This window comes from Actinia tenebrosa, unplaced genomic scaffold (assembly GCF_029948245.1).
Source record: "Actinia tenebrosa isolate PJP-AT-01 unplaced genomic scaffold, QUT_ActTen_1.0 PGA_scaffold11__36_contigs__length_13525064, whole genome shotgun sequence".
Classification (NCBI taxonomy): Eukaryota; Metazoa; Cnidaria; class Anthozoa; order Actiniaria; family Actiniidae; genus Actinia; species Actinia tenebrosa.
The window spans coordinates 7760354-7769958 of NW_028292571.1; the positions used below are offsets into that span (position 1 = coordinate 7760354).

The 9605-nt window shown below is 45.4% G+C and overlaps 2 protein-coding genes and 1 long non-coding RNA gene across 3 annotated transcripts; all 3 read left to right on the forward strand.

Annotated features, from left to right (window-relative positions):
* Window positions 1-423: 423 nt before the first annotated feature.
* Window positions 424-672, forward strand: LOC148912430 (uncharacterized). The gene is made up of 2 exons (XR_016119350.1): window positions 424-509; window positions 594-672. It is a non-coding gene; the product is annotated as an uncharacterized LOC148912430 (long non-coding RNA).
* Window positions 673-3514: 2842 nt separating this feature from the next.
* On the forward strand, window positions 3515-4366 carry LOC148912431 (uncharacterized). The gene has a single exon (XM_089027166.1). The coding sequence runs from the start codon at window positions 3515-3517 to the stop codon at window positions 4364-4366; it is 852 nt and encodes a 283-aa protein (XP_088883292.1).
* LOC148912432 (uncharacterized) lies at window positions 4367-6967 on the forward strand. The gene has a single exon (XM_089027167.1). It carries the CDS (start codon window positions 4367-4369, stop codon window positions 6965-6967), a length of 2601 nt encoding a protein of 866 aa, XP_088883293.1.
* The last annotated feature ends 2638 nt before the right edge of the window (window positions 6968-9605 follow it).

The following is a 9605-nucleotide window of genomic DNA, read 5'->3' on the forward strand; positions in this document are numbered from 1 at the left end:
AGAGGATCAAAGAGATTACGTTTTTAATCACAAGAGCATCAGCACTCTTACGGTGCTTAGTCTCTAGAAGCAAACTATGTTTGCTGAAGTATATGAATCCACATGCGAAGGAAGATTGGTTCCTTTATTACTTGGAGGAGAAGGACTACGTGAATGATAAATGGTTTGATACCGGGCTGTGGGTAAAGGTTGGAGGCCTGGGATTAATCATGTGTACTATTAGTATTTCAACGGGGTGGTCATGTAATGTTGGATTTAGGATCGTTGATGAGAGTAACCGACCATTACAGCCTTACAGAAAAAAAGACAACAATAGGAACCCAGTTCATTTCTCATTTGAGGCCAACGGAAGTACCCCAGAAGATTTGACGCCCGTAACTTTTCACATGATAGCTAATTGTCAATATGCGAAGTTACAGTGTAAGATTAAGAATTTCCGCAGACTAGAGGCCCCGCAGGCGCCATAAATATTTAACATCAAGAATCAGTCGAGCGTGCATCATTAACTTGTAAGTAGTTTTCTTTTTTTTTCTTTTTTCTTTTTAATTTGCCCCTTTTTGTGAAGCTTATTAATTATAAGTTGTTTGTTGTAGCGAATCGTACAATCTTCCGTGTAATTGTCGAACAATTGTCAAGCTGGAGCTAATAAATACGTATGTTGGAGTCAATGTGTACGAAGGCTCGACTATTTATGTAGTTGGAGACTACATTCATTCGAAGTTAATGTCATTTATCTTTGACTTTGGTTATCGAAATCGCCGAAATTATCTAAACTAGAAGATGTACGACCAGGATGGAAGAGATTTGGATGAATTTGGTGAAGATTTAAGAGAGAGATTTGAGAGAGTAAAATCAGTCCACGAGCAAGTACATGAGGAATCGCACGTGCGACACAGGGAGCCCAACCAGAAATTCCAAGAAATTAAGGGAGCAGTGTCAGCAAAACCAAGCGTAGAGAATGGTGGAAAAAAAGTGACATGGCCATCATTAACGCAAGATTTAGTTGGTTTTGGTGCTGAACAACGAGAGCCCGATGTTAGAAGATCTTCGAGAGTTAGAGAACCAAAGAAATTTGGCGAAGAAGAAGTCAGAGCCGAACGAGCGATTCGGTATAGACGTAGTAGATCAGGATATCTTGGAGAGCTGAGGAAGAATTGGAACAGAGTACAAGAATTGATGAAGAGCCCTGAAGTCGACGTGGTAACACTAGAAGATAGTGTCCAAAAGTACAATGAAGCGTTCAGGAAGTTTGTCGATGCCCACGAGATATGTATGGAGATTGAAGATGACGAAGAGAGGAGAACACTGTTAATGGATAGTTATGAAAACCAGAGAGACATGAAGTGGCAGATAGAAAACTTGTTGAATGAGTGGAGAGCCAACAAGCAAAGACCAAAGTCCCCATCCGAATCTGGATTCAGTCGTGCTTCTAGTTCGTCTAGTATAAAAGAGAAAACGAAATTTATGGAAGAAGCGAGACTTAGAGTAAATGCGCTGAAGCAGAAACAAGATTTAGATCGCCAAATGGAGCAGATAGAGAAGCAAAAGGCAGAACTTAGCAAAAAAATCGAGCTGATAGACGCGGAAACCCAGGCGAAGCAGGCTGCTCTAGAATTGATGCTAGAACAATACGTTACGGAAGAAAACGTTGAACATTCCCGTTGGGAAAGCGAGAACCACATTGAGATTACACCCCAGTTCAGCCGCCCACGGCCTCAATCCCCATTGAAAAGAGATGACCAGTATTCCAAGAAAACTTTCGTACCTGTAGTGACTAGTGAATTCGCGATGAAAGGTACGCACATGCAGGTTCCTGATCCACTTCCATCGTGTCACCATACCATTCCCAGTGTTTATACTAATTGTTGTTATACGAGCCCGAAAATGGCGTCGACACCCGTTACCCTTACAGAGAAACTCACTAGCTCGCCGCAAGTGAGCCAAGGGATGGCGCTGAGAGCATCGGCGTCGCCGTATGTTCCAGCTGTTCAAAATCCAACGTCGACAGAGTTTCGTCCCTCGTATACCCCTCCATCACTACCCAGAGAAAGTTCCATGGTAGACGCTTGGACGACGATAGCGCAAGCAATCAAACAAGGTCCGTCCCTACCGAAAGTGGAATTAATGAAGTTTAGTGGAGACCCCCTGGAGTACGCAGAGTTCGTTACGAATTTCAAGGATAACATCGAAAGTCAAGTGTCGGACGAGTCGCAGAGACTTACCCGTTTACTAGCACAATGCGTAGGAAAGGCGAAGGAAGCAATTAGAAGCTGCGCGAACCTCCCGGTATGGGAAAGATACGTTGAAGCGTGGCGAACTCTACATCAGAACTTTGGACAGCCGCACATGGTAGCTGAATCTCACGTCAGGAGACTGAAAGAGATTCTGATCAGAAGAGCTGACGCTAGCAGCCTGATGGAGTTCGCGAGGAAGCTGGAAGACGCAAGGAGAGTGCTTACTAACATGGGTTTCAGTTATTCAAGTCGCTTGGACAACGAAGAGACCATAGTCATGCTGATGAGAAAACTGCCAGACGAAGGCTTAAAGAGGATGCTGGAAATTCAAAAATTCTTCTCTAAAAGATCGTCTTAAGACGGTGAAGCAACACGGTCTTTGCAGAGCCTGCCTTGAAGAAGGACACTGCGCCAAGTCGTGTACAAAGGGATTCAAGTGTAGAATCTCAGGATGCGGTAAGGGGCATCACTACTTGATTCACATCGAAGACAGCGAAGGAGATCGCGTGAAAGACAACAGCAATTCAACTCGGAAGAGCGTCGAAAGAAATGTACAAGTAAGAGAGGCGACATCAGGGAGTCAGGAAAGAACAAACTCAGTAAAGACAACTAGTCAGTCAACGCCTTCGACCGTCTGCCCAAATGCTATAGCAGTAGAGCCAAGTGATCCCGTCACAGTCAGCGCACTAGAAGTTTGCAGACCGAAAGTATGCTTCAAGGTTGTACCGGTCAAGGTCAGCACCCCTCAGAGTGACAAGCAGATCATCACATATGCATTCTTCGACAGTGGTTCGGACGCAACCCTCTGTATGGAGAGCTTAATAGACGAATTAGAGATCAAAACCAAGAGGCAAGCAAGATTTACGATGTCTACCGTCAAGTTCGCAGGAAAGGAAATGCGGATATGAAATAGACTTAAAGGTAGAATCTTTGGCTGGAGACGCACACTTCCGTTTAGAGAACGTACTGACCACGAGACATCTTCCTGTTCTGCCGAAGCATGTGGCGACCAATGAAGAAATAAAGAAATGGCCGCACCTTAAAGATCTTACCCTAAGAGAAATCGACAGAAGAAGGGTAACCATCCTCATCGGTAGCGACCGTCCAGATATTATAGAGAAAGAACTGGATAGAAGAGAAGGTGGTAAGGGAGAGCCTTTTGCGGTGAAAACCCCCTTCGGTTGGACTGTCTATGGACCTATAGTAGAATTACAGAAAGTCAAGTGAATGTGAGTCTTACTAGCACCGAGCACGAGAAGCTAAACCTTCAAATAGAACGCATGTATAACGACGAGTTCGGGAACTCTTATAATGACGCAGATGAAGGTATGTCCATCGAAGACCACAGAGCGAAAGATATTATGGACAAATCAGTAAAGTTAATTGACGGACATTATCAATTAAGACTTCCATTTCGTCAAGATCGCCCGATTCTTCCAGATAGCCGAGCGACCGCGGAAAGGAGATTAGAATGGTTGAAGAAAAGGATGCAGAAAGATGAAAAATTTAAAGAGAAGTACAATCAAGTCATGGAAAAGTACAAAAGTGAAGGTTCTTCGAGGGAAGTGCTGGAAGAGGAACTCCATAACCTGAAACCAGTATGGTACTTGCCTCACCATGCAGTTTGGCATCCGAGGAAACCAGAGGAACCGCGAGTAGTGTTCGATTGCGCCGCCAAGAGTGGAGGTACTTCGTTGAATGAACAGTTACTTCAAGGACAAGAGAATACAAGTCCGTTGATTGAAGTAATCCTAAGATTCAGAGTGAACGAAGTTGCTGTGGCAGCAGATATTAAGAGAATGTTTCATCAAGTCCACGTAGTGCCAGAGGACCGCGGCGCATTGTGTTACCTATGGTGGCCAAACGGAGATTTAACTAAAGAACCCAAAGTTCACCAAATGCTCGTACATATATTTGGTGCAACATCATCGCCGAGCATCGCTGGATATGCACTGAGAAGAACCGCAAAGGACAACGAGCACGACTTCATGCCAGAGAGCATCGATGCTGTGTATAAAGATTTTTACGTTGACGACTTGTTGAAATCGTTTGCTGATGTTGATCGAGTTATACGAGTGAGCAAGCAGTTACAGACCTTGCTAGCTAGAGGAGGATTCAAGTTAACAAAGTGAATGTCCAGTCATCGCCAAGTTTTGTCAGAATTTCCAGTAGAGGAACGCGCACCAGCGATCAAGGACTTAGATTTAGCGTCAGAAAGTCTACCTGTAGATAGAGCCCTGGGAATCCACTGGGACGTAGAACAAGATACCTTTAACTTAGTTACGAGTAGCAAGGCACATCCGGAGAATCGAAAGGGCGTCCTGTCGTCAGTTGCAACTGTTTATGATCCCCTCGGGTTTGCAAGCCCTCTTCTCCTACCTGGTAGAGAAATAAATCAAGAACTTTGCCATAGGAGATATGACTGGGACGAGAATCTCCCACCAGATATACTTGCTAGTTGGATAGAATGGAAAAAAGGACTTGCAAGTTTGAAAGATCTAAGTATTCCACGTTGCTTCAAACCAAAGAACTTTGGTACTGTAGTGAGGGCGGAGCTCCACCATTTTGCTGACGCTTCACAAGAACATGGTTACGGAACGGTTTCCTACCTGAGACTGATAAACGAAAGAGGTCAGATTCATTGTAGCTTTGTGATGGGAAAGTCTCGTGTTAGACCTTTGAAGAGCACAATGACCGTACCCAAGCTGGAACTTACAGCCGCAACCCTGCTTGTTCAGATGAATAAGTTGATTGTCAGAGCGTTGCAAAGAAGACTCAGGATCGACAACGTCAGTTATTGGACAGATTCTATTATCGTTCTTAGATACATCTTTAACGAAGTGAGAAGATTTACCACCTTCGTCGCAAATCGTGTTGCCATTATTCGACAAGAATCGGTTCCAGAACAGTGGAAACACGTAAGGTCCGAGCTTAATCCAGCTGATTATGCTTCAAGAGGGATCAAGGCAACGGAATCAAGAAAGCTGCAGATATGGAGACAAGGACCAGAGTTTTTGTGGACGGAAGAAGAAGAATGGCCTCCACAGCCACCAGAGATATCGGCAACATTGTCAGAAACGGATGAAGGAGTTAAGAAGGAGAAAGTGACAGTCGGAGCAACGACGCTGCAGAAGGACTTTTGGGACTCACTGTTTCGCAAGTACTCGACCTGGAACAGGCTAAGAAGAGCAGTTGCATGGCTCATCAGAGCTGTTCGTAAGTTGATTGAAGCTTGGCCGCGTAAAGCTGAGCGCGACAGCGCCAAGAGCTTGCGACCCAGTCAGGAGACCTTGTCAGTTTCGGAAGTTGAAACAGTGGAGAGAAGAATCGCGAGATTCATCCAGAAGGAGTCGTTCTTAAACACTCAAAACAGTGAAGTAGGAATCTTGAGCAAGGAAGTTAAAGAACGATTCATCCACCTGAAGCCAATTTTAGAAGACGGAGTGATTCGGGTAGGAGGGAGATTAGATCGTTCACATCTGTCCTATGATGCGAAGCATCCCATCATCTTGCCTGGAAAACATCCAGTAACAGAGCTGATAATACGTCATTATCACTATCGCAATGGTCACGTTGGAATCAATCAAGTATTAGCCGAGATACGACAACGTTTTTGGATAATAAGTGGAGTGTCGTCGGTTGGAAGAGTCTTACGCAAGTGCCACGAATGCAGGCGTCAGAATGCTAGGATGGGAGAACAGATTACAGCTCCACTACCTGAAGTGAGATCGTCTTCGGACGGACAAGAACTAGTCTATCCGTTTGCCGCAGTCGGCTTAGACTACTTTGGACCGATGTACGTCAAAATTGGACCAAATACAAGATCCAAGAGAGATCCTGCCTTGAACAAGCGATACGGTTGCATATTCACGTGCCTAAGGTACAGAGCAGTCCACATCGAGGTGGCACAAGACTTATCTACTGATAGTTTTATCAACGCAGTGATACGTTTCGTTAGTAGACGTGGACCCCCAAGAATCATATACAGTGCTAACGGCACTAATTTCAAGGGAGCAGAGTTAGACGTCATCAAAGCAATGAAGACGTGGAACCAAGATCGGATACAGAACGAGCTGAATCAAAGAGATGTACAGTGGAAGTTCAATCCTCCCGCAGCGAGTCACCAAGGTGGCATTTGGGAACGTCTTATCCGATCAGTCAGAAGAATTCTACACTCCATGTTAGGAGAGCGTCTTGTAAATGATGAAACGCTTCACACATTCTTAACAGAAGTAGAGAAGATCATGAATGACAGACCCATAACGAACGTCTCAAGTGATCCCCGAGATTTGGAGGCACTCACACCAAACCACATATTGCTACTCCGCAAGAACACATCCCTACCCCCAGACGAGATAAAGGATTTCGACAAATATAAAGCAAGATGGAAGCACGCCCACCTGTTAGCAAACGAGTTCTGGCAGCGATGGACAAAAGAATACCTGCCGATGCTGCAAGAGCGACAGAAATGGCTACGAGAAAAAGCTAATTTCAAGGTTGGCGACTTAGTCCTCTTAGCAGACAAGAATACCCCAAGAGGTCAATGGCCAAAGGCATTGATTCAACAGACAATGCCGGATAACGACGGAGTTGTAAGACAAGTGATCGTGAGGACGGCCGATGGAGAGTACCGCCGAGACGTGCGAAAGCTTTGTATGCTAGAAGAAGAATTGTTGAAGACCAAGACTGAAGCCGAGGACCAAGCAAGAAGCAGTCCGCAGAAGAAAGAGTAGCCACAAAAGTGAACACGAAGAAATGAAAGCATTCAAGACTTGAACTGTTTATAATTAAGTTACAAGAGACGTTAAAAAGTGTTAAGTAATTTAGTAAATGATTGTGTTTAGATGGGCAGAAAAGACCCAGAATAGTCTTTGGCGGGGGAGCGTGTAAGATTAAGAATTTCCGCAGACTAGAGGCCCCGCAGGCGCCATAAATATTTAACATCAAGAATCAGTCGAGCGTGCATCATTAACTTGTAAGTAGTTTTCTTTTTTTTTCCTTTTTCTTTTTAATTTGCCCCTTTTTGTGAAGCTTATTAATTATAAGTTGTTTGTTGTAGCGAATCGTACAATCTTCCGTGTAATTGTCGAACAATTGTCAAGCTGGAGCTAATAAATACGTATGTTGGAGTCAATGTGTACGAAGGCTCGACTATTTATGTAGTTGGAGACTACATACAGATTCGCCCCAGTGATAAGATTACGTCGGGCGCCGATGCCGGTAAGCTGGGTCGCGTTCAGATAAATGCCGCCCCGTCAAAAAATCCCCCGACTGATGCCACTTGGAATCATAAGCCCATTAGCACCATGAGTGTGCTGCCGCTAGTTCCACATTATCAAGGCGGTGCGAATACTATCTTTACTAATCCCCAGTCGAGGACGCCTCGGGCGCCAGACGATAAGCCACCAGTAATACACAAGGATAAGATTAAGCCTTCATCTTCTTCAGGAGTACCACTCCAATAGCGACAACCAAGATCCAAATGTTATTCCCCACGAACTTTAGCAGTTCTCCGCCGGCCCTAAGCGCCAAGGAAACAACCGAACCGAGCAGCCCAGGAAGGCCGGCTGCCATCTTTTTTCCCAAGTCCGTCAGCCCACTGCCTAATTTCTTTACGCCCGCGCCCGTAGCCTTAAGCGCGGATAGGATAACTCCTACTACGCTCGAAATAGCGACCGCAAATGCCAGCGGCACGCCATACTTCAAAAGGGCTCTTTTTACCTTTTCCTTGGTGGTAAGTCCCAATTCTCTTTCCAGGTTGTCCGTTTGCGCCTGTAATTCCGCAACTCTCTCCTGAAGGGCCTCCACTTCCCTTTGAGCTGCTTCCCTTTCCTCTTCGGGACGAGTTTGGTCATTAATTATTTCCTGCTGCCGCTCTATTTGTCCCTCCAGGTCTTCAATAGCCTGATCTCTTTGCCGGATTTGTTCCTCCTTAGTGTTGATTTCGGCAACCAACTGCCGCCGTTCCTCTAAAGAGCCAGCTATGGTGGTACGTAAGTTCTTAGCTTCTTCCTTGCTTATGTCTAGGTCTTGCAGGGCAAGTTCGAAGGCCTTTTGGGCTTGGTCCCTATCGCGTAGGGCTTTGTCTGTTTGTTCTCTCATTTCTATTATTCTTTGGTTTTTATCGTTAAGTTCTCTCTTTTGAGCATCGAGGAGCAGTCGGTTTTGTCTCATGTAATCTGCTTCCCTTTCCTCCATTGTTTCCTTTAGTCCTTCGACTTCCCTTATCGCTTCGATGCCATTTTGTTGCCGCTGCATTAGGGTCTTGAACTTTTCAAAGGCTTCGCTGGTGTTTTCATCGTTTTCTCTTAGTCTTTCCACCAAATTAGGCCTTCCTAATGCGTCTTTGATTTCTTTTGGGAGATTACTGGTGAGCCTGTCGGAGTCTTTCCTTCGGTAGAGATTATACCACTTATCCCTTCCTTGGTACTGGATTTGAATTTGCCCCTTATCTCCGGTTTGGAAATTAAGGCGGGCCAAGTCCACATTTGGAAATTTCTCCCTTACGTCGTCTAAAAGCCCCCTTAGCATTTCGGTTCTTAGGTCCGTGGAATCCAAGTTTTGCTATTCCAAATATTCTGGAATAGGTCGCCCTGGGTTCCTTGATTGCCACTTATCCTCTAAGGAACGCCAGGCCTCGCGAACCCGGCTACCATATTTGCGTCTTAGCTTATCGAAGAGACCTCGGGAGTCTACGTTGTCATCAGGAAGCAAAGACTCGTATTCTTCATCATTAATATCAACTTGGCCATCTTCGGTAAGGGGGTCAAAATCCGTTCCTTCTACTTCTATTATATATGATAAGCTCAAAGTTAAATCCCAACGTATTACCTAAGCAGGTTGGCGGGCTGAAAGCAGAACGCACCTTTCACCGGGTCACATTCACACCTTCTAGCGCAAAACCAGGAGAAACCTTGTACGTAGGCGTGCCCCGTCTAACGGATAACCTAGTATTGGTTCCTGGCACCTTGGCGCTAAGGTTTGACCTAGCGGTGCAGCCAGATACCGCAGACAAGCGCTATACCGTCAATAACGTGGGTAGGAACCTCGTCTCTAAGATGAGAATCAAGTTCGCCGGGGAATCCCTCTTGGACTTGAACAGGTACGATTTGTACACCACGTATAAGGATCTGTGGCTAACAGCCTTTGACCGTGCACAAAAGATAGAGCAGGGAATTGGAAGCGTTATTCTTCGTAAGCGTCGCAGCGATACTAACCCCGCGCCTACGGACTCCAGTGGAGCAACCACAGTAGCAGACGCAACAAGGGTAAAGACCGCCTATGGTAGCAAGTACGTTTTCCCTTTGGACTTTGAAGTGATTACGAATCATGGTGTGTATTACCCCAGACAGTTATCCGAGTTACAGTTCG